The sequence below is a fragment of the Trachurus trachurus genome (genome assembly GCF_905171665.1).
Source record: "Trachurus trachurus genome assembly, chromosome: 3".
NCBI lineage: Eukaryota > Metazoa > Chordata > Actinopteri > Carangiformes > Carangidae > Trachurus > Trachurus trachurus.
In genome coordinates this window covers 26,345,692-26,370,455 of record NC_139893.1, presented here as the reverse complement: position 1 = coordinate 26,370,455, position 24,764 = coordinate 26,345,692, and the positions used below count along the sequence as shown (strand labels likewise).

Sequence of the window (24,764 nt, the reverse complement as noted above, 5' to 3'; positions counted from 1 at the left end):
TTTTCTGAGAAACAGGAAAAATGTTGCCATGGACACAGTGAGTGAAGAGGGCCTCAACTTTTGTTTAGATCATGGAAAAATAAGTGACTCACATTATATATATATATATATATATATATTTTTTTTTTTACTTCCTCTGTACCATTGATATTGATATATATAATGATATATCATTTCATTCATTGACCAAATAAAACAGACATCTCACTTCTCTCTACTAGGCACTGGCTCATAATCTGGAGTTGGTCCCCGGGTGCCGCACCGTGGCTGCCCACTGCTCCTCAGGGATGGGTTAAATGCAGAGAAAGAATTTCACTGTACTAGCTGTATATGTGACAAATAAAGTACCTTTAAGTTAGATTGTATAATTTTCTGTTTATCATCTTGTCCTCTGGGAGGCATTAGGCCAACACTTTTGAATAGAATTTACCCATGTGTGTAACCAGCTCTACCAAATAACGCTATGTAATAATGTGTAATATAACATACAATAGAATGTGCAATGTATTCATATTAATTAATATTATTATTGAGTTTTGTTATTTATTCTATATTTCAGTCAAGGCATTTCACTTTGTCGTTCTGGATTACTCATTGTAAGTACATGATTCATTCATTCTGATCCAATTAGCTTTGTTGTCTTCTAATCCTTTTCCAGCTGTTGTTGCATATGGTACGCCTCAGAATGTTTCACAGTAAAGGCACTGGTAAAAATTTGTAGCAGGCTTTTAACCCTTTAACTGCCTGCTCAACCATTTGGTTGAGCTCATGTTGGGCATATATACTATATCTCAATGAGAGGAGTGCCTAACTTGGTTCAACCTGGTTAAACCATCTCTACCACTCGGTTGAGGTACACTGTGCTAAAGAAATCCACTAGAGGGCACTTTGTTCTTAAAGCTTCACACCCTACAACCAGGAAACCCGAAACACAAAAATCATCTGCGACATGTTGACTGCTTTCAGTAAAAATTTGAATGGTACAGATAGTTTTCTGACATATGTTTTAGAGTCCTTACTAAACAGAATTATGTCACTTGATATCATCTAAAAACCTAAATTAAATGTCTAATATATTTTTTAAAAACATGCTCAACCAAATGGTTGATTTGTCGCTTGATGATAAATGTAGCAAATTAAACTAATGTAAGTAAAATTGACTTTTTTGTTATAAAATCTACCAGAAATGTGACTGTTGTGTCCCAAAAAACATGACTGCTGGTGCACCAACATTTCATTCATGTTTGTTTAATTTAAAGAAAGTTCAAACGAGCTTCAAGAATCTTCTTACTCATCTACTGAAGTGTCTTTAGGACACTGAAGAGTTGCACTGTGGCTGACAGTGGAGGCGTTGACTGACATTTTCAAAATAAGAGTCATAATCCTAGAAAAGTAATGGAGTCAAAGAGCAATACAGTATATATATATATATATATATATATATATATATATATATATATATATATAATGTATATATATTTATCTGGTATTCAAGTCATGTACTTAAATGCAATAATTACTGTTCACCTGATATACATTTACTGAACTGTCTGGTCCAGCAAACAAGATTATCCTCAAAGTGTCACTGGGCAGTTATTGCAATAAATCTTGAAATGCTGGATAAAATAAATGTCACATTGCAGAACTCTTGATATTTAAAATCTACCAATAAATGCATAACATTTAAGATTTGATTTATGAAAACAGCATAAAGTGCTCATTAAATTAAATTAATTCCATAATGGAATTTAAAAATTGAAATGCTCTTTAAAATGTGAATAAATAATTATGCTTGAATCACTGAAATGAATGTAACGTGTATTTATGTTGATGAAACAATGTGTTTAAAAAAAGAAATAGCTAGCAATGAAACAACAACTGTGAAATACAGGAATGCACATAACAACAACATAAAGCAGAGTATGAGTTCAAGAAAGCAAAGCAACAAACAGGCACTAATTCAGACAGAAAGCAGAAACCAGGATATCCAAGCACTTAGAGAAGATTAAATTAGAGAGGAGAAATTACTCTTTATACCAGTTTCTACAGAAGGCAGGCGGGCGGGCGGGCAGGCAGGCGGCAGCAGTCATGTTGTGTCTGTGTAGCAACAGCAGGTGGAAGTTTTGAATAATGAAGGGGAAGGGAAGCGGAATTCAGGACTAATGTCACCAGCTTTGAGCATTATAGTATTCAGATGCTTTTAGAGAGATGAGCATGGATTTGGTCACTAACAGAGCAGAGCTGATAAAACCACAGAAATAAATTAATGAAACAGACTATTCTAGGCCTTCAAGCAAGATCCAAATGCTTTTTCTGTTAGCCTACCTTAAACGGTGCAAAGCAACACACGGTCTGTTTGTTTGTCCAGGTTGGCCATGTTGTGGGATAGCTGTGACAACACAAAGTTACAGAAATCAGCATTTATTGACCATCTCATCTAGAAACAGAATTGGATAAACTCAAATTCAGGTGTTCAAAACTTGTAGACTTACCCAAGAGCTGTAATTGCTACAACAAATAGACTGACATCTCAAATGTGTGTGTGTGTGTGTGTGTGTGTGTGTGTGTATGTATATATATATATATATATATATATATATATATATATATATATATATATATATATATATATATATATATATATATATATATATATATATATATATATATATATATATATATATATGGATATGAAACATAAGGGGTGGGGCTCAACAACTGCTGATGAGTGCTAAATTTACTGACAGGGTTGGGTACCCTATTTGATTACTTGGATGGAGAAAGGAAGCATTTGGCAGCCCAAACTTTGCACCTGCTAGACATTGCATCCCTTTTAATTATTAGGGTTAAAGGTATTATTTATTTGTATATCATTGTTTATTATGATTGTAATAATAATAATACTAATAATTATTATTATTATTATTATTATCAATGCTGTATTAAGCCATAAGAAGTTATAAATGTACTCAAGGGCCAAGGGCAATATTACCACATATTTTTTGTAGCTGTTTGGAAAAGAATCCACCCATCTAATCATCTTTGTAACATAGCCTACTGTACACGATTCAGAATCAAAATCAGAACCAGAATAGCTCTTTCTGCCAAGTAGGTTTGACTTAGCCTATTTGTGCAGAAAATGAGTGGGCTACCTATCGTTATACTGTAGGTCAGTGGTTCCCAACCTTTTTTGGCTTGTGACCCTGTTTTGACATCACAAATTCTTGGCGACCCCACCGTCAATCAAGATGTGCCCGCTCAGATTTTAACTCAATTTATATTTGATAAAGTGAAAGTATAGAATACAGTCGTTTAAGATTGTGTGTGTGTGTTATATATATATATCAATTACTAGACATTTACTTTACTTTACTTTATTTGTTTATTTGAATGGGACAGTGCACATTAATGGACTATTTAAGGCTGTAGGTAGGCTACAAAATAGTAACAGCTTATATACAGGGTTCTAAATTAACACCCGCCAACCCGCCAAATGCGGGTAAAAAATCATTTTGGCGGGTGTTAATAAATACTTACCAGCCAGTTTGGCCGGTGGTGTATGAGGCAATCATCACGGTCAGAGCCGCTCTACTGTTCTCAGTCATTTCCCCTGGCAGCACTTACTACATTTCCCATGAACACTGCATGCTACGGGATGACGTATTAGACGCCCATTGGCTGCGCGCAGGCCGGTGTTTCACGCTGCAGCGACAGGGGACTCCAACACGTCGCTCGCGACTCGCGAGCCTCTCCCAAACCGGGCTGGTTGAAGCGTGTGTGCGTGCATGGGGCCGTTCAGATGCAACGTGTAGACGCGCCACATGTCCGTTCACAACCAAAGTGAAGCCGTAGCGGCGGCAGTCCGCGGTGCACAGATGAAAAAGCTCAACTTTCTGGGAGGCAGCAAGCAAACTGCATGTCATGTGAATCGATCAGCTGCACGGACCTGCTTCTCCTGCAGTAACATGCTACATGGCTCTCAGTGCTGTGGTGTCGGTGTCGGTGTTGTGTCAAATCCTGGTTCCCTGTCCAGCTGGTTCTCCCCTAACTTACTGTTTCCCACAGAGCTCTGCCCCCAGATGTAGAATGTGTTTTATAGAAGAGAAACACTGAAATATTCCTCATGTCCACCTCTCAGTCTTAGCCCAGTCCTTCACTGACAATAGTTACTGGACTAGTTTTTTTTTTTTTTTTTTGACTAACTAACAATACAATTGTATAAAACTGAAAAAATAAAAAAAATAAATAATCAAATAAAATAATAAAAACAGGATTTTAGGGTAAGAGTAGCTTATAAGGTTTGACATCACACATTACCTGTACTTAATCATTTTCAAAGATGTACGAAGACATTTAGGCTACAATGATGAAATTAATGAGAAATACAATTCTTTTGTGAACATTTGCCAAGTGGTTTGGAGGTTTGTCCATGTTGTTTTGAGAATGTTATTTCTGTTTTGAAAAATGAGCCAAACCAATGGAGAAAAACTGTAATAGAGGAGGCGCAATACCTGAAAGTAATTATTTCAGTTGTCAGTATGATAGCTCGGCCAAAAACATGCTATTTTCATGGGAAACACAGTACGAACGTAAAGAATCTCTCTTATTTTCACCGGAAAAAATTTGGCTAGTGGAAATTCTGATTGGCTGGTAACTTTAGAAAGTTACCAGCCAAATTGGCTGGTGATCAAAAAAGTTAATTTAGAACCCTGCTTATATATATATAAAAAAAATGAATACAATAGCAAACACAGAAATGTATTTGGCTCATTTCATTTTTTGTTGGATTACGAAAAGCCAGATGACTTTAACTGAATCATAATCTGGTATCCTATTTTGTTACACTGATATGAATGATTTACAATTAGTTTTACCTATTGGTGAGAAGGTGTAGGTCAGCCCTTTAAGTGGTTATTGATTGTAGATCACTTTTCGTGCTCTGGAGAATCCAACGGCAACATAGCCTAAATGTGGCTACTGAATTAATATCTGCATCACAGCTATTTTCCTTTGGGCAGATGTACTTGGAGGAAGCGCAGCAGCAGCAGCAGCAGCCTGAGTTCAGTTCAGTCCTATCTGTGGTTCAGTTGGTGACTCCACATGAATGGTACGCGGCCCTTGGAGGTTGTAGGTGTAACCCCGGAGCCGTTGGACGCAGCCGCAGCGTGCCTCGTTCCTGCTGCCTTCGTCACAACATATCGGGGATCCCTGTACCAAACGGCGCCTCTCACAGCTGTGGAGCAAACACAACTCGGGGACGAAGTTAGTGTACATAGTTAGTCAGTTGTTGTTGTTTTAAATACGGAAGAGGCGTAAACAGGGAGCGAACAAAATGCCCGCGGTGACTAAAGGGGATGGGATGCGTGGCCTGGCCGTGTTCATCTCTGACATCAGGAACTGTAAGTTTGTTTATCTCACTCGCACACAGCAGCTCTGCGTCCTGGCTGCTGCTAGTTTTTAAAATTAGCCGGCGCGGCGTCGACCGCTTTCACCGGCTGTGACAGGAGGTTTCGTGAACACGGGAACAAACATGACCGCTGTCCTCTCTTTTAGGTTGCCCACAGACTTGGTAACTTTTAAAACGTGTCAACAACAGTGTCTCGGGTCAGCGGCTCAGCTGGTTAGCCCGGACTAGCGTCAGTTAGCACCAGCTAACGTCAGGTCGAAGGGCGTGGACCGCGCCGGAGATAACCCGGGATAACACCACCAGACTGGCTGTTTTGTTCAGTCCGTGGCCTCACTTTGACACTTTTCAAACAATGTCCTGTCAGAAATAAAGCGAGTTCTTACTAAAAGCACGCACACATTGTTGTCGTACACCGTCACAGCTGACGGTGGCAGCAGCAGACTGTCGGGGTCGGGGATATTTAAGGTGACGTCCATACTGCAGGAGTCGCGCAGCCACAACTATGGACAGCTCTGGTGTATTTTACTTTTTTACTTTGTGGCCCAGTATTGGTCTTAAAACCGCCGACCTACTGTAGAGCTGTAAGCCGCTAGCTGGACATTTATTTCCCCCACTAAGCTTTCTGTCTGTCTGAGCAGAATTATGCATAATTAAAGACTCCATTATGGCCCCATCATGCATAAATATAACATATTCATGGTGCCTTCTGTATGGTATTTGTGCATGCATGGCGGCTGTTGCAAAAACAAGTTGTAATTTCCATTTCTCTTTTTTTGTGGTCTGTGTTGGCACCACGTCCGTAATGAAAGACAGTTGCACAGGCGCACCACCGACCTTCAGTGCTGAAATGTGGCTGAAATAATCACCTGTTGACGATTGTAAAAAGGTTAACATGCTGATGATTGTAAAAAGGTTAACAAAAGTCTGACAAACTCGCCAACGCACGAAATACAATTGTGCCATTTAAAGTATTTTTGAGCACAGTAATTACTGTCTGCCCATTTTATTATGTTTAGCCAACAATCATTTTTTCAACCCTATAATCATATTTTTTAGATTTACATACTTTATGCTCCCACAAAATAATCACAAAGTTGCTCTCAAGGTCTGTTCTACCAATTTGACATATATCCATAATAACTTAGTAATTAGTTTGGGTAAAAAACTAAATATAATTACTTTATTTTAAAGGCCTTGTCATATATGTATATCACAATGAAAGGATTACGTGTTTTTTTCTCCCACAGCCCTGTGTTACTGTTTCCACAGCTATTTAATTCCAGTGAAATAGCTACAGTATGTAGTCACAAGAGAAGATCTTCAGTTTGCTGTCACTCCTTTCTTATGTAGCAATTTGACTTTGGAATATTTTGCATGTAAGATGGCTCTGAAAATCTTCAGGTTTTCAAGCTTTCTTCTTATTATGAGGTCACTTTTTCATTCTGACCTCAAAAAACTCTCACAGTTTTTTGGTGAACGCAATGTCCTTTGATGCAAATGAGAAAAAAAGTTATGACTTTTTTTTTTACTCCACTTTATGAGACCTCAGTGGTCATTGTATAAGGCACAGCTGTGCTCCTGTTTGTTGATGCAAATATACAATCAGCCAATCACATGGCAGCAGCAGCTCAGTGCATTAAAGCACTGCTTATATTGTGGCACTGTCGCACACAACAGTCTCTAAAGTTAACATGGTGAAAAATCTAAACGTGCCTGATGTGCGTGGGGCTGCAGCAGACACAAGTTCACCAACACTTGACCTGAAAACTGGAGAAATTTTGTCTGGTCTGGTGAATCTGGATTCCTGCTGGAATAACACATTCACGGATCTATCTTGTACTGTGACCAGCCTTCTGGTGTTGCTGGTGCTATGTTGTGGGGTATATTTCAGCATACTTTAGTTTAGACCCTTGAATACTAATCGAGCATTGTTTAAAAAGCAGCAGCCTACCCATCCATCTACCCATCTGCTCATAGTTACTTTCAACAGGATATCACAGGATGCCAATAAGCTCATGTCATCTCAAGCTGGTTCCATGAACATGTCACATTGAGTTCAGGGTTTTCCAGTGGCTTCCACTTCCTGTTTGGGTCGTGATTAATGGGCAATTTGAAGCATTTATGTGCAGATCTGCAGGAATATGATGCCATCATGTCAATGTGGACCAAAACATATCAGATGCGTGTTGCTTGCAGCACCACCGTCCTATGTAGAGGTTTCACACAGGGACAGCTTTATTCTCTGACGGACACAAGAAGTTGTACTTAGCTTCTTTCAGCTCAAAGCAGTGAAAACAAAGACAAGTTGTGTGTTGACCACATCACTACATGACGTGCAAAATGTCTTTTATTTATTTCCAGGTAAAAGTAAAGAAGCAGAGATTAAGAGGATAAACAAAGAACTGGCCAACATCCGATCCAAGTTTAAAGGTAGGTGAACAATTCCTCTGTCTGACAGAGGTTAGACATTTATAGAAACATTTGGCATGAGGATCCACAATTTGAGATTCTTGGTTGGTTTCTGCTGCTACCGTTTTGCCAGCTCACAGCTTGACTGTGTCTTAACTTTGCTCCTTCTTTTTAATGGCTGTTGCTTCATGTGCAATGTTAGTCATTCACACACCTCACTGTGAATGTATCTGTCTGAGTCTCCTGTTGGTGTTGTTTCTCCTGCCACCTGTTCCACGCTGCCTATAATTAGTTTGCTCCAGAATGAGGCCTCCTCCTCTGCCCACAGTGCCCAGCGCTCTGCCCCGTCTTCTCTCTACACCGCTCTCCTGCCCTGATGATTATTGTTTGTCCTATGTGCCTGTCTTTTTTTATTATAAATTAAAGTGATAAAGATAGCCAGTCACAGCCTGGTCAAATCCAGCACAATGTGATTAGAGAGAACAACACATCAGAAACTACAGTCGTAGTTGAAAACTAGGAAACTTAGAAAAATGTTCATCCAGAATTTAGCACAAGAATTAGCACAAATGCGGCCAGTCACTGCAACAGATCAATTTCAGGTCATTGTTTTTCAGCAAAAAAGAAAGTGTTGAAAGAGTGTTTGCATCACTGCTTTTTTTCCCCATGAAAATAATACAATTCAGAGCTGACTTTTTATTTTATTTTAGCCAAATTCAAAATAGAAAGGAAGCCTCAGTCGGTATAAAGAAATATCCATGTGACTGCAGTGAAATTATAATTTTTATCAACATAAAAAATACATGTTTAATTTGTAATATCTCCTAGAGTCTGTTCTTCAAGGCACCAAGGCATATTTGAGTAACATTACGGATTCCCACCATCCACCTTGTCACAATACAGGTGTAGCCCATAAATGATATTTTCCCTGTAATTCTAGCCGGAATGTACTGAAGGAAAACTTATAAAGACTATATATATATATAGTGACAATAGTGAATCCCCTAACCAGTACTAGGTTCAGTTCAGCCATAGATTGTTTCATTCTAAAACATGGGGTCAGCAAGATGCTTTTTATTAATCAGGTGATCTAAAATCTCTCTTTGTGTGTTTGGGTGTGGTTGTGTATATTTGCATGTGTGTGGACAGGAGACAAGGCTCTAGATGGCTACAGTAAAAAAAAGTACGTCTGCAAGCTGCTCTTCATCTTCCTCCTGGGCCATGACATTGATTTTGGACACATGGAGGCCGTCAACCTGCTCAGCTCCAACAAGTACACAGAGAAACAGATTGTAAGTTGCTCTTTGTGTCGATCCAGTTTCTCTTGTTATTTGGTTTATTGGCATTAAAAACATTCCCTTGTCTCCTCACAGGGTTACTTGTTCATCTCAGTGCTGGTGAACTCCAACAGCGACCTGATCCGTCTGATCAACAACGCCATCAAGAATGACCTCGCCAGTCGTAACCCGACCTTCATGAACCTGGCTCTGCACTGCATCGCTAACGTGGGCAGCAGGGAAATGGCTGAGGCTTTTGCTTCTGACATTCCCAGCATTTTGGTGGCAGGGTATGTTTATGTATATAAACATTAGAGATTTTAACTCAACCACATTGATCGCTTCAAAATTTTCTCTTTTCCTTCATCGATCATGCTAATCTCCATTTAATTGGAATTTACATATTCATTACAAGAATGTAAAGTAATCACTAGCTTTGACTGATATTAATTGATGTGTGTGAGCAGAGGCAGTAAAAATACACTGAGTCAGGGTGGTGAGGACGTCACAGGGCACATAAGTTTACCCAGTAAGCGCACATACAGTATATTTATGTCAGGGGTCGGCAACCTTTGTGACATGGAGTGCCAGTTTGAAATTTTCTGGCCAGTGAGTGTGCCACTACAATAACACAATGGTAGAATATGACAGAAACTACAAAAACAACATTCTGTACCTGGGATTTTAAATCTATCTATATAGGCCACATTCAATCATATTTTGAAGATATTTTCCGTTATTCACAACAGGGACCTGGATCCCATTTCAAAACACTGCTTTTCAGAAACTTAGTCCATGTGAAACCAGGGTATCCGCGGGGTCTTGAAAAGTATTAAAAGGTGATAAATCAATTTTGGGAAAATTAAGACCCTTAAAAAGTATTAAAAAGTCTTTTCACGACTTTATAAAGTCTTATATTTTGAAGGTATTTTTTCTGAAGTAGCTGTCCAAGAGTTTGAGTCCTAAAAAACATTGTAAAAGTGTGTGAATTTATTTATTTTATTAAAAACCAAAGATGAACCGGTACATAAAAAAGAAAAGAAGATTGTTGTTTTTGTTTTTTGAGTGGAGCAATGCTTTTTTGTTTTGTTTTTTGATAAACTTTGCCTTTGATTTATTATCCCAGCCTATTTTGAATTATGTTGTATCATAGTGGTCTATAGTCTTTAAAACAAACTAAAACTGTTAATACGTTAAAAGTGTCACTGATGTAAATGGTTACAGTTTGAAGTGGTCGTGAGGTGTTAAACAATATTGAGAAGGTCTTGAAAAAGTCTTAAAAAGGTATTAAAATTAACTTCAAGATTCCTGTATATACCCTGGAAACATATTGCAGTGGGAGGAAAATGCCGAAACATAGACTACAGTGCAAAATCTATTATATCAGAAGGATATTTTGAGAATAATTTATTGAACTTATTAGGCAGCACAGTAGCCTATTATATTTTTTTCATATTTTGTATAATGGCTTGGTTTAGTTTAATACGTTTATTTGTATCAGGGACAATGTACCTACTACAACATAACATTAGTAGGTGAGTAAAATAATTACATTTGACTAAAACATGTAAATTTGGTTTAGAAAAATTCCTAATAAACAACAAGCAAATTTATGTTTTGCATTTTGTTCTCTTACCGAAAATGAACCGAACCGAGACCTCAAAACCGAGGTACGTACCGAACCGTGATTTATATGTATCGTTACACCCCTATTGATAACACAACATCGTGTATGAGAACGTGACGCTGAAGGAGCGGAGATAAGAAACTAAAACAGACACGTTAGCTTGTCGTTATGGTAACGGTAACAGGTGACTGTTACTGTGAGTCTGCCCCAACTCTGAAGCAGCTGCGGCATTAATTAAGCACCGTCACTGACATGCTCGATTTAATCTCGTGGCTCGGCGTAGCACGCGCGCTGCAGCGACCCTGGGTTCGATTCCACCCAGCGGCCCCTTTGCTGCGTGTCAATCCCCCCTCTCACTCGCTCTCTTTTCCCTGTCTCTCTCCAGCTGTCCTTTCAAAATAAATGCACCCAGAAAACAAAACACTGACTCGTGAGCTGGTGGCGGTGAGAAATTTAGCGGTGGAGGTGCCAGCGTGCCAATGATTATGCCGTGACGTGCCAACCGTGGCACACGTGCCAAAGAATGCCGACCCCTGATTTATGTAATGATTCTTGGAGCTTTTTGATCAAGTGCTTGATCACTGTATTTGTGATCACTATTCTGTTTCTATTGTTATTTCCTACTGTAAATCTTGGACACTAGTAGCATCTGATGAGCATGTGACAAAAAGAGAAACAGATTTTTATATTGTGTTGCAAAGGAAATTCGTTTTGTCAAACCTTATTTGTGTTTTCAATGTGTCTTGGCATGTGACAAGTAAGCAGCCTCACTTATACCTGAATGAAAAATGACATCAATATATGAATGATTAACATAAAATAAAACAATGTAGTTATATTCATCCTCTTCATGTAATAATGTTCCACATCGGGATATTTGGGCTGGACTGAACTGAGTTGCTAGCTTTGGGATATCACCCAAGCCTCTACTATTACAGAAGGATTTATTCTACTTGTTACAGTTCTACGTCACTGACACGACCAGTTCATTTTTATCTGGGACCATTTGAATTCTATTTTGTGTCTGTCTGTATTGGATCATCATGCATGGTAACCTCTTGTGCTGTGCTTCCATTAGGGACACCATGGACAGTGTGAAGCAGAGTGCAGCGTTATGTCTGCTACGACTCAACAGGACGTCTCCTGACCTGGTGCCCATGGGTGAATGGACAGCACGGGTGGTCCATCTGCTTAATGATCAGCACCTGGTAAGACTGTACCTATTATTGGGAAATTAGGTTACAGTTGCTCCCCCAGCAGAGAATAGAGAATATGAAGTGGGTTGTAAGATAAGAATGGAATATGAAGATAAACATATGAAATCTGTCTTATACTATAATATATTGGGAAAACAGAATATGTCAAGAAATATGTGAGGCTATGCGTTTGAAGACTATGCAAATCACAAAGTATGCACACTCACCTCAAGTTTTTGAATGAGTTGAGGAACATTCCCACAAAGCAATGCTAAAGTTTCTACTACTACTTCATTACTGGCTTGCTTGCCCACTTGCCCTAATGACTATGAGATACTGCGTCAGTTGGTCTGTATGTTTCGTATTAATGTTTGTCTTAATGTCTGTTTTCAGGGAGTGGTCACAGCAGCCACCAGCCTTATTACCACGCTGGCCCAGAAGAGTCCCGATGACTTCAAAACCTCCATCTCACTGGCCGTGGCTCGGCTCAGCAGGGTGAGTGTCTTTATGTCACCTTACCTAGTGTCTTAATCTCACTCAGGTCAAAGATTAAATCTGACCCAGGCTTCTTCTAATGTGTTATCTTGTTATTTTCTTCCCCAGATCGTGACTTCAGCCTCTATCGACTTACAGGACTATACCTACTACTTTGTTGCTGCGCCATGGCTGTCTGTGAAACTGCTGCGCCTCCTTCAGTGCTACCCTCCACCAGGTGGGGTACATCACAGTCTTAGGTGTCTTTGCACATGTACTGTTCTTCTGTCTACATCTAGTTTTTTTAAAAACATTATTCAGTGGACATTTGGATTTTTACAATGTTTTGGTCCACAGCAAAATATTCCAACAGCTACCAGCCAGATTAAAAAAAAAAAAAAGAAAATACATATTTTATGATATAATTGATGGTCCCCAAATGATCATCCCTGATTTGAATATTCCATTTTGTCTTGTTTCTTGTTGTTTTTTTTGCCTTTTCCTCTACTGCCAGGTCAAATTATCAGCTTTCTCCACCAGGTAACTAATGGCCACATTTTCATCAAATTTACTGTGGGTGTTGCACTGTGGCTCCCAACCTTTTCCAACTCATGGCCCACTGGAAAATCTCAAAAATGATGGTGCTCCACAACAAAAAGGAAGCTTAATTATGTAGTTAATAGTTTAATGACAACAGTGAAACACTCAGGACTGAATTGAAAAGTGGGGAAACATGTAGCAGACTCAGGTTTTCTTTTTTGTTTGTATTTTTCTGTGATCGATTCACCTTCTGTCTCGTTCTTTTTTTATTTTCTTCCTTTTGCTAGCCAGCAATCTGTTTTGATACTCTTCTTTTACTCTTCTATTCTTTTAGCGCACAATGAGAGTCCGAGAGCAAACAAACACGATGTGGTTAACCACATCCTAAGGTTAACCACACCAGGTTAACCTAACAACCCACATGAGGGGTAGGTAACAACTCAGAGCGAAAGGTTAAATACCTGAGAGTACTTAGCTTTTTAGAACTGAGGATGCCTTTTGATTGAGAGGGAAACCGTTTGCAAGAACTAAAAAGAAGTTCAGTTGTCTTCAACTGTAGCACTTAACAGCTACCATGACCTGGATGACTGAGAACCTACTCAGGCATACTCACAGACCCTCTCACACACTCTCTCCCTTACTCACACACGCAAGCACAACAGACCCGTCTGATGATTGGATTGGAGATCTGATCACAAATAGTCAATGGAGACTCATTTTAATGCAGGTATGAACAACAGACGCACTCAGAGCTGATCGCTGTGATCGATCACTGAAGACACAGGTAAATACCCGCGTTAATATGGCCTTTGTGAAACCACAGCTTGCCAATACCAGTGCAGTACTCAGCTTGACAGAGAGCAGCCAGCTGTTGCGGCTCCTAGATTGACATTTTAACTAGAATAAAGCTTCTTCAGGTTGCAAATACCCAGACAACCCCTGTGCAAAGTGTGCATGTTCTTGTGGCTGCTCCCTTTATACATTGATATAGTCAGTCAACGTTTGTTTTCCTGTCCCTTTCAAACCTGCTCCCTGACAGGTGTTGTATCAACCAATGACCCTCCTTTGCCCATGGCAGCCTTTATCGTATAGGTTTACAAAGATGTTTATGTTTGGAGAAGCAAAATATCCTCCAGATCACAGATAGTTTTATGTTTATGCTCATGTACTAAGTGAATAAAAAAGTCATGTGACATCATGTGAACAAGAAAGCTGCAGAGGTGAAGGTTTGCATTTTTCTTCCTTTTTGTTCATATTATTGCTCATTTGTTTATCGAGACATCCAGCTGAAAGCTATCAGCACAGACCTCCCACCTCCCTACACAAAGTGATTTGTTTCGTTCATCTCTATAGAAAATGTATAATAAAGCTCTTACACCGAGTTTGTGGAAGCAATGATGTTCATAAGATTTAAAGTGAGGATCTGTGTGGTGCTAAAAGCGAAATCTGTGTCTTTGCAGAGGATGCGGCGCTGCGGAGTCGACTCACCGAGTGTCTAGAGACCATCCTCAACAAAGCCCAGGAGCCGCCCAAGTCCAAAAAGGTCCAGCACTCCAATGCCAAGAACGCCGTGTTGTTCGAAGCCATCTCCCTCATCATCCACCATGACAGGTTGGCCACACTCCGTCGTTAGTTCACAGTCCTGTGTTGTTTGACACTTGTGGGTTTGTGTAGGTTACAGCTGGACTCTGTCTGTTGTCCCTCAGTGAGCCCACCCTGTTGGTACGAGCCTGCAACCAGCTGGGCCAGTTTCTGCAACACAGGGAAACCAACCTCCGTTATCTGGCTTTAGAGAGCATGTGCACACTGGCCAGCTCCGAGTTCTCTCACGAGGCAGTGAAAACGCACATAGAAACTGTGATCAATGCTCTTAAGGTGAGTCCTTCATCCACTGTGGCCTTTGATGAGCTCTTGCAGGTGGATAGGTGAAAATCATGTGTCCAACTCCACAACTTCTTCTAGAAGCTGCTGGTTTCTCCCACCTGATCAAGTGAGCTTGAAATGTGCCACTGGTGATATTATTCCCTTTTCAATGGTCATTAATAGTAATGCAGTAATTCAAAGTTACATGTGTGGGAAAAACCGGTAGATCCAATGAGCAGCTTAAGAAATAGTATATTTAGGTGAGAGATGAGAGTTTGTTTGACTCTTCACTACTTGAAAAGCAACGGGATACAGTTTACAAAACTGGAATTACTTTGGTGGTTTTGCTTCAGATTATTATTAACTCCCTAATAACTCACTTTAGGAAGTCTGATTCCCCAAACCACCTCCAGTGTGTCTAGTGAGCAGAGACTCACACAATACCTCTCTGCCGCTGCATTTACTCAGTTTTTCAAACCTGAATGTTCAGCTCAGAATCATTCTAAAAACCATGATCCTTGATAACTTCGACCTAAAACCTCTAACAAGTGTCTTAGATACTCCAAACGTGGACAGTCATATATCACACCACGCAGCCTGGTTAGCCTGGTTTCCATGTTGTAGTTCGGTCAGTCTTATTCACTATGCCAATGTCTGTCATTTCATGTCTTCTGTCCACGTTTGCTATACAGACAGAGCGAGATGTGAGTGTACGTCAGCGGGCCGTGGATCTGCTCTACGCCATGTGTGACCGCAGCAACGCCAAGCAGATTGTGGCAGAGATGCTGAGCTACCTGGAGACGGCCGACTACTCCATCAGAGAGGAGATAGTGGGTCATCAGTCCTAGCCTCTACACTGTTTCGCTCCTCTGTACGCTGCTCTCACCCTCACCCACCTGCCTCTCTCCCTCAGGTGCTCAAGGTGGCGATCCTGGCAGAAAAATATGCCGTGGACTACACCTGGTACGTGGACACCATCCTCAACCTCATCCGCATCGCTGGTGACTACGTCAGCGAGGAGGTGTGGTATCGCGTCATTCAGATCGTCATAAACCGAGATGACGTCCAAGGCTACGCTGCAAAGACCGTCTTTGAGGTGAGCGGCACAGTGGGAAGCCAGTGAGGGATTGTATTTGATGGCTGCAGTCACATGCACATGTCGGCTGATTGGTTGCCACCTATTCCAATCAGAGTCTCACTTACAGTAGATATCAGTTTGTGGTTTCTTCCATATTGTTCCTAACCTCCTTCTTTGTGAACTGTTATAGGCGCTACAGGCTCCAGCCTGCCACGAGAACCTGGTGAAGGTGGGGGGTTACATCCTGGGAGAGTTTGGTAACCTAATTGCTGGTGACTCACGCTCCAGGTAGAAGCAGACAATCCTATCATTCAGTTCAGCTGATGCTTCAGCCCCGGCCTTTCCTGTTTGTTACCCAGTTTATAAAAGCAAATATTTTCTCACCTTTCAGGAAGTGTCTGAATAGAGTTTTATTTGCTGTTCTTTCAGCTCTGGAAATAACATTTGAAAATGTCTTCTCCATTGACTGTTACTCTCAATCCTCCCCGTTAAAGCTTTCATTAGTATTAGTATAAGTATTTTTTTAAGTAACACTGTTTTCATGTCTACTCGCTGTTTCTTATGTATTTAGTTTTGTGTTATGATTTAAGTTTTATTATAAGACTAGAGCTGAGCTAATGTCAGGATCTTTCCCTTGCCTCCTCTCCTCTCAGCCCCCTTGTGCAGTTCAACCTCCTCCACTCCAAGTTCCACCTCTGCTCCGTGCCGACTCGGGCGCTGCTGCTGTCGGCCTACATCAAGTTCATTAACTTGTTTCCAGAAGTGAAGGCCACAATCCAAGACGTGCTGCGGTCGGACAGCCAGCTCCGCAATGCTGACGTGGAGCTTCAGCAGAGAGCTGTGGAGTACCTGAGGCTCAGCTGCATCGCCAGCACTGACATACTGGTTGGTCAATTATGCAGGGAGTGGACAGAATACCAATAACATCTATTAGTCCGTCAGCCTCACACACACACACACACACAGGATTTTAAAGTACTGCTGACAAAGATCCCAGTGGGAATTGTAGTGGTAGTGTTACAGACTCGATTCAGTTAGGTGGACTGTTTAAAGCTCCGTCACTCTATCAGTTGTTTTTAGGCTTACAAGACCATAAGCTCACAAGTCACTGTATTTTACAGCTGTGACCCCTGTGGTGTCCTGTGGCTAAGATCAAACTCACCATTGCTAATTGTACACTCAGTACATTTACATGAAAGTTGGAAAAAAATAATTATTGCCTTAATTAGAATATAACTGGACACTGAAGTGCATGTAAACGCGTTAGTCCGACTAATACCAGACTTCTCCAAATCCCACTAAGACACCCAGATAATGCGATTGGAAATCGATTTTCTCCTGCATATATACACCTTAATCGGACTGAAACCGGACACTGCATGTGTGCATGCTTCACAACAATAGAGACGGCACGGAAGTGTAGCATAGAAGGCAGCCAAGCTTGGCAAAGGAAATTTAAAAAAAAAGCGGTGTCAGTGCCAATTGAGTGCATTTCACACAGTGTAACCAGCAAGAAGATGCATTTTATAAAAAAGAAAAAAGGAAGCCTGAACTTCAAGTTATTTATTTTAAATTTTTTTACTCGGTGGTGGCAGAAAAATCAACTGGATAGGGGTCTGGTATGTATTAGTTGAGGAGGCGGACACCATCAGTTATTCGATTTTCCCTGTTGTATATAAACTAGGACAGAACTCAGGTGAGACTCTTAAATCGATCTATGAGCATAGCTCGGTTTAGCTGTGCATGTAAACGTACTGAGTAGTCCAGACGGTCCCTGTGTTGCCCAGGACTGAGGTGTTTCATTCCCACTCCCTCTGTTCCTCCGCAGGCCACAGTCTTGGAGGAAATGCCTCCGTTCCCAGAGAGAGAGTCATCGATCCTGGCCAAGCTGAAGAGGAAGAAAGGTCCAGGCAACCTGCCCGACATCAACGACACCCGCAGGAACGTCAATGGCAACACAGAGCACAGTGAGAAAACAGAGACCACCAACAAGGTAACTCCGCAGGAACAGGTACAAGTCTGTCACACACCACCCGGAAAAAGAAATTTGAACATAAAAGATCCACCCCTAACCCCTGACGCAAGGCCTGCATGACACTAATAATTTAACAGTTGCAATCTGTGTATTATGGCATATTAGAGCTCCATGGTCTTTGCCTTTATTTTCTTTCCTTCTGGTGCATTTCTTTGATCTTCACCTTTGCTTGTTCTTTCTCTTTCCTTCTCTTTTGTACCGTCTCCCTGTTGTTGTCCTCTTTCTGCTCTGTGTCTCCGTCAGCCTTCTCTTACACTGTTGGCCGACCTTCTCCCTATCAACAGGCCCCGCCCTGCCTCCTCTAGCCCCGTCATACTCTCTGCTGGGACCATGGTATATTGATAGCTAGAAACAAAACATCTTTGTTTATTAGCACTGGAGTAACAGCTGCTCTCGTCCAGTATTGTAATTATGTGGTTTCACCTTTTGGGAATGTCTGTGATGTTAGTTTTGTGGGCAGATATTCATCAGTCATGTTATTCTATATATACTGTATATCCTTTATCACAGTAGGCTGGATTAAAGCCAAACTGAAATTACATTTTCTATAATTGAATTGACATGATCTTTAGTGTAACATCCTGTCATAAAACCAAACATTTTTAGTGTTATTTCATATATAATAATATCATTATTATTATTTTTGGTCTTGACTCATGCATATGGTGAGTTAATAGGTAAGAGAGGGATATAGGACACAAGTTAAATAAGTTCAAAACAAAACATGGAATTTTTTCAGTCATCATGTAATGATATTAAGAGGCTGTAAAGTTCTCACAGAAGTTGACAGTGCGTGTCCTTACAATGATGGCTCACGTTTCACGGTGAACTGCTCAGACATACAATAGCTATAAGTGTTTTGTATCATATTTACCACACAAAAAGTTTCAGTTTGACTTCACTGTTTACAAAGCAGAGAAATAGATTTGTATTTAGTCTGGAAATGTGGCCTGTGGATTTACGTGGTCATGTTGAGTGTTGTAGTAGTGGCACTTGAAGCTGTGTTAAAGTGATGTTTCTCTCCCAGGCCTCCAATCAGTCCTTCACAGACCTGCTGAATCTGAACACGGCCCCCTCGACAGGACCCAGTCTGCTGGTCGACGTCTTCTCAGAAAACGCTGCGCTCACGTCCGCTGACGTGTGCGAGGAAAACTTTCTCAGGTTGGAACAAAGTGTGAGCTTGAACTGTGAGAAACGAAAAAGTTACTCTCTCAGTAAAGCCCTGTCTGTGCTTAATTATTTATTTACATCATCTGGGTCATCAATAATGATATTAATTCTCATGCCCACACGTTCGCTGAACCTCTGTAACCCGTGATTGACACCATGACGACCATGGCCAGCTGTGGCCAGCTGTGGTCACTGTCACAGAAATTATTACAGTGTTTCATTTTCATGGTGTAGATGGCAAGCGAGGGAGTGTGAATGAGAGCGTGTGTGAGAGAAACACCAGATTTCACGTTTGCCTACCGCCAAAAACCGAAACAAGCCAATTAGAAATCACTTATCAGTATCTGTCCAAGAGGTTTGTCCCATCCTCACTACGTGAGCAACGAAGGAGTGGATGGTAGCACAACTGTCACTGTCAGTGTCAGCTGCTCATCTCACAACAGGTCCGCTCCACGCAGGCACTTCACAAACTTTATTTTGTAAGGACAGACTGGATGTTGGATATAAACTTTGAGCACCAGACTCACCTTCGTTTATAATTATTATGGAATTATAATGTGACCTAATAAGTCTCACATCTTTAAAAAAGTTCACGAGCTTATTTCCTCTTAAGTGGGTTGTTTCACACAAGCAAGGGAGGTGTAAATGCAGATATCAGATATGTAAATAGACAGTCAAAAAAATCTGATATAGGCAACAAATCGGGATTGGGCATCAAGGCTCGTGGTGTAAAGACAGCCTTAGGCTCAATCAAAACTATCTGTAGAGATAGAGGCATAGTAGAGATAGGCCAATGTTCCCATTAGCTCCAGTGCTGTATGCCCAGACTAGATGGAAGCAGTGCTGTTTCACTGTAGGAGGTTTGCATTAAGCCAGAGGTTGATGCTGTTCAAAGGGCCTTGGCATGGAAAGGTTTAGGAGCACAGACTATAAAACGAAAGATCTGATCTAAACTCAGTGCCTGATAAACACAATACAGCTCCACACTGGTTTGTAACATAGCCTCAATATTCTGAACACCCTTGTGCCATTTTTGAGTGTCTGAATGTCAACCAAACTCATTAGCTGTAATTTAAAGAAAGGGGCAACAGTTGCAAACAAAACAAATGGAAATTTATTCTGAATGAAATTGTGAAAATTAATTTTCATACATTTGTAATTTCTTGTTTGTATGTTCCAGGTTTGTTTGTAAGAACAACGGTGTCATCTTTGAGAACCAGCTTCTGCAGATTGGACTGAAGGCTGAGTACAGACAGAACCTGGGTGAGCAGCTTCATCACACTGCGTGGAAATCGAAATAAAAATTTGAAAGGATGCTTCTGACAGCCTGGCATGAGAGAATAATGTATGTTGTCGATTGTATAAGAATTATGATACAGGATGAACTCAAAGACAGTTTTTCCCGCTGTCCTCCTCCAGGTCGCATATATGTTTTCTATGGCAACAAGACTTCCACCCAGTTCCTCAGCTTCACCTCATCAGTGACAAGTCCTGACTCACTCAACACTCATATCCTTGTGACATGTGACGGAACTCCCTGTCCCGTTTCAGCCAACAGGGGGCACCAGAGTTTATTTAACACAGCTAAATAAACAAGCACAGCTGCTGCCTCACAGTTGAGTTGTATTAGGTATTTGTAGAATCCTTGACCATTATCTCTACAGCTGAACGTCCACGCAAAGACAGTGGATGACTTAATAGAAGGCGGAGCTCAGGTGCAGCAAATCCTCAACATCGAATGTTTGTCAGATTTCACCGATGCGCCGGTGCTCAACATCCAGTTCAGGTTGGTGTCTGCATCCAGACTCATCTCTACTTTCAGGGCTATTTAGTGAAACATTCGATTCATTTTTTTAGTTTGTGTGTGTGAACAGATATGGAGGAACTCTGCAGAACATCGCAGTGAAGCTGCCTGTCATGCTTAACAAGTTTTTCCAGCCCACGGAGATGATGTCACAAGACTTCTTCCAGCGCTGGAAGCAGCTTGGAGCGTAAGGCTCACTTCACACCATCAGTACATTGTCAGCGGGAACTAAAGCGATCCGAGTTTGTCCTTCCTTTAGCTGTTTGATCGTATCAATGTCGATCTGAATGTCACAGTATATTTTGTCCATGGGGGTTGGGGGCTAAAGGTGGAAATAGAAGATCACTGATAATACAATGAATGTGCACAACAAAAAGCTCACCTCACAGGTTCAAATAGGTGACAAAGGTAAATACTTATCTCTGTGTCTTTAGTCCTCAGCAGGAAGTTCAGAAGATCTTCAAAGCCCAACACCCGATGGACATAGACGTCACCAAGGCCAAGGTAAGAAATCTGTTCTTTAAGAGGAACCACCAAAACCTGCACCTCACCACATTTACATCTAGGAAGCCGTATACCCTGTTAGTGATGCATTTATTTATCTATCTAGCTGAATATTTAGCTTGATGGGTGTCTATAAATTGCCCCTAGGTGTGAGTGTGGCTGGTGTTTGTCTCTGTATATCGGCCCTGATTGATCCCATCAGTTTCGAGTGTCTCTATTGATCGCTTGGGATTTGATCTTTCTTCCACTTTGTATGCAAATGATCAGGTGTGTGTTGTTTATAGGCAATCAACAGACAGATCTATGTGTGTGTGTGTGTGTGTGTGTGTGTGTGTGTGTGTGTGTGTGTGTGTGAGAGAGAAGAGATATTTGAAATATTTGGGGTTCATAATGAAACTGTGGCAGAGGATGTCAGTAGAGTGAGTGGTCCTCCGATCTCAGGCTGGTGAATCTAGTCATAGTGGATCAACTGTATTTGTATCCACTGGTCTTGTCTCTGTGAACATGATTTGTTTATATCTTTCTGTTCTTTGCACTGTCGTGTAGATCTTAGGTTTTGGTGTCGCTCTGCTTGATCGGGTGGATCCAAACCCTGAAAACTTTGTAGGAGCTGGAGTCATTCACAGTAAGAGCTCTCAGGTGGGCTGTCTCCTGAGACTGGAGCCGAATATACAAGCACAGGTAAAGAAACACGCACACACATGCACACACACCAACACTTCCATCTTCATACAGCCTGTGTGACTGTGTGTATGTTTCCCTCTCAGATGTACCGCCTCACCCTCCGGACCAGCAGGGACTCTGTGTCTCAGAGACTGTGTGACCTTCTCTCTGAACAGTTTTAGACTCACCAGCGTGTTTTTCTTCTTCTTCTTCTTCTTTTTTTTTTTTACACCGTTACTCTCCTTAGATTGGAATGGACGTATTGTACTGTGTACATTATTTTTTATTTCACTCACTCTACATGTAAATGAGGTGAAGCGTATCTTTCACACATAGCTTTACTAATACGTCACTGGTTTAAACCTGGATCGTGTGTGTGTTTACTCACACTGTTGTGAACAGTGGCGGACTCTCTGAACGCTCCTCGTTCTCCAGCTCATAAGTTTTGAAAAGTTTAGAAGTTGTTGTGTGTGTTTTTGCTGCTTTTGCTGGGTACTGCCTTTATCACTCGATGTTTTGAAGGAGTCTATGACGACTAAAGCCGATCCAGCTGCAGCTCTCAGCTGGATCCTGAGCTTACTTTTAATCTCTGATTGTGTTTCTATCAGAAATCTATTCTCGTAGCGTTTCAAAAAAAAATGTTGCACAGGACTGGGAAGTTTTCCTCAACTTCTCGCCCACTTGCACTTTTGTAGAAAAAAAATAATACACAAATAGATTCACAAACCTAGGTCATATTTAGAGAGGGAAATTTTAATATTTTTGCACCAATTTTACTTTTTTTTGTCATCTCAAGAGGAAAATCACCCCTTTTTCATTGTGGTATTTTTATTAGATGCTATCATTAAGCTACATTTTGCATTAAATTTACACATAACAAAAAGCAAACACAAATAAATGGCAAATAAAAGCCATAAAACACTAGCTAGCACATGAATTGTTTACTGATGGTGATGAGGAAGTCGTCGTCACATTTGTGCCTTTGAATGTTTGTTTCTCAGTCAGGAACACAAAGAGCCTTGGAACAGACAAGAATAATAATCCTCACATGTAAAGCACTGACACTATTTTTGCCTAAATAACACACATTCACAGAGCACTGCCAAACTGGTTCTACTTCTATATTTACGTCCTACAAAATATTTATCTATTATAATACTCTGGCTTGTTCGATGATTGGATCTGTCCAAACAGCACCAAGATGTCAGTACGCCCAGGAAATAGTCACAACCCCTCATGAAAAGACAGCTTACTATTTTTAGTATTTTTACACTCGTGTTTTTGTACGTGATAAACAAGCCAGGTATAAGATGTTGTCTAATGAGCTTTAGAGGTGCAGGTAGCTGTATTTGATTCGCTGCTTCCTCCTGTTCCCAGTCCTTTATGCTAAACTCACCTAACCTTCATCATTTGGTAGCTTTTATGAGAGCGATATTGGTCTTCTTCACCCGACTCTCAGAAAACAAGTGAGCAAGGTTATGAACCAAACCGTCTAGCTGTTTTTGAAAGAAACAGGGATGTGTTAATCTGGACCTGCAGAGCTTTACTGTGACTCCATGTCATTTTACCAAAATTGTTGCAACGTTATAACAACAGCTTTGGGCCTATATCGCAAGTATACATTTTTGTCTTTTAGGATGTAAAGTTGTAACATAAGTGGCCCAGGAGATGAGCACTAATGGGGGGATGGGGGGCAAGATTTAAACAGTGTGTTTCAGGGGGTGATATATTTCATTTTTGCAAATACTAAAAATAACTATAAAAAAGCACAGCCGTAAACAACCACTCGACAAAAGCACTGAAGATATTTCGGTCCGGTCTTGGATACAGTACCATGGAAACATGGACGATGTGTCATATGAAAGACGCTCACACAGAGTCCCTCTTCCACCTGTGTGTTTTTTAAAGCAACTTTCGTTTCTTTATTTTGGTTTTACACCTGCAATGTTTCTGTTACAGCTCAGGGTCGCTGCTCTCACTACAGCCGTGTAGAGATGTGGCAGTGGAGGTCACATGATGGAGCATGGTAGCGTTTAGCGTTACGTTTGGCAGAAATATGACTCCAAATAAATCCTTATGTATTTGCTGAATGTGTTTTTAAATTACTGTTTATCTCAACTTTTTGTTTACAGCTTGTTTGTATACATTTTTAAAACATCAGTTAATGCTAATGTAGCTCTGTTTTTTGTTTTCACATCTTCGCCTAACTCATTGATGTTCTCTGCAGCACTAGACATAAGGTGTGCCGTAGCTGACTGGGCCTAATATACAACATTAGATCTGTATTTAGTTTCTGTCCTTGGTACTGTATCCATTGCACTCGGTGCGTGTACTGACTTCAGGCCTTGTCACAGTGCTGGTATTTTTTCGTGCCTTCTATCAAGCATCAGATTTTCAGTGGCAGACACTGTGTCACACTGCATTAGACAGCAGAAGAGGCTTGACATGTTGTTGCTATTTAAATGTATTGTTGTTTCACTATCCACATTCAAATGTTGTTTTTACAAATAAAAAAACAATTTAAAACAGATTACCTGTCTCTGTTGTTTACACTGACGTTAGACTTTACAGCAGGCATGCAACCTATTCCACAAAGGGCCGGTGTGGCTGCAGGTTTTTGTGGACTGCCCATGTCTGCTTTCCAGTATAGGCCCATTATGTACTTAAAACACAGTTGCCTACAAATGTGACTTTTGCATATGAATTAAGTGTTCATT

The 24,764-nt window shown here is 40.7% G+C and overlaps 1 protein-coding gene across 2 annotated transcripts; it reads left to right on the top strand.

Annotated features, from left to right (window-relative positions):
- The first annotated feature begins 5,124 nt into the window (after positions 1-5,124).
- Positions 5,125-24,539, top strand: LOC311008207 (AP-2 complex subunit alpha-2). Of its 2 annotated transcripts, XM_084001671.1 has the most exons (23): positions 5,125-5,399; positions 7,769-7,837; positions 8,966-9,108; positions 9,190-9,383; positions 11,799-11,928; positions 12,310-12,411; positions 12,520-12,628; positions 14,391-14,541; positions 14,637-14,805; positions 15,486-15,623; positions 15,707-15,889; positions 16,062-16,159; positions 16,525-16,756; positions 17,700-17,864; positions 18,150-18,239; positions 18,934-19,067; positions 20,257-20,339; positions 20,496-20,586; positions 20,740-20,862; positions 20,951-21,067; positions 21,315-21,384; positions 21,931-22,065; positions 22,152-24,539. In XM_084001671.1, the coding sequence occupies exons 1-23, from the start codon at positions 5,333-5,335 to the stop codon at positions 22,227-22,229; spliced, it is 2,871 nt and encodes a 956-aa protein (XP_083857797.1). In that variant the 5' UTR covers positions 5,125-5,332; the 3' UTR covers positions 22,230-24,539. The 2 variants fall into 2 exon arrangements, with proteins under 2 accessions (XP_083857797.1, XP_083857798.1); XM_084001672.1 differs by lacking the exon at positions 18,150-18,239.
- The last annotated feature ends 225 nt before the right edge of the window (positions 24,540-24,764 follow it).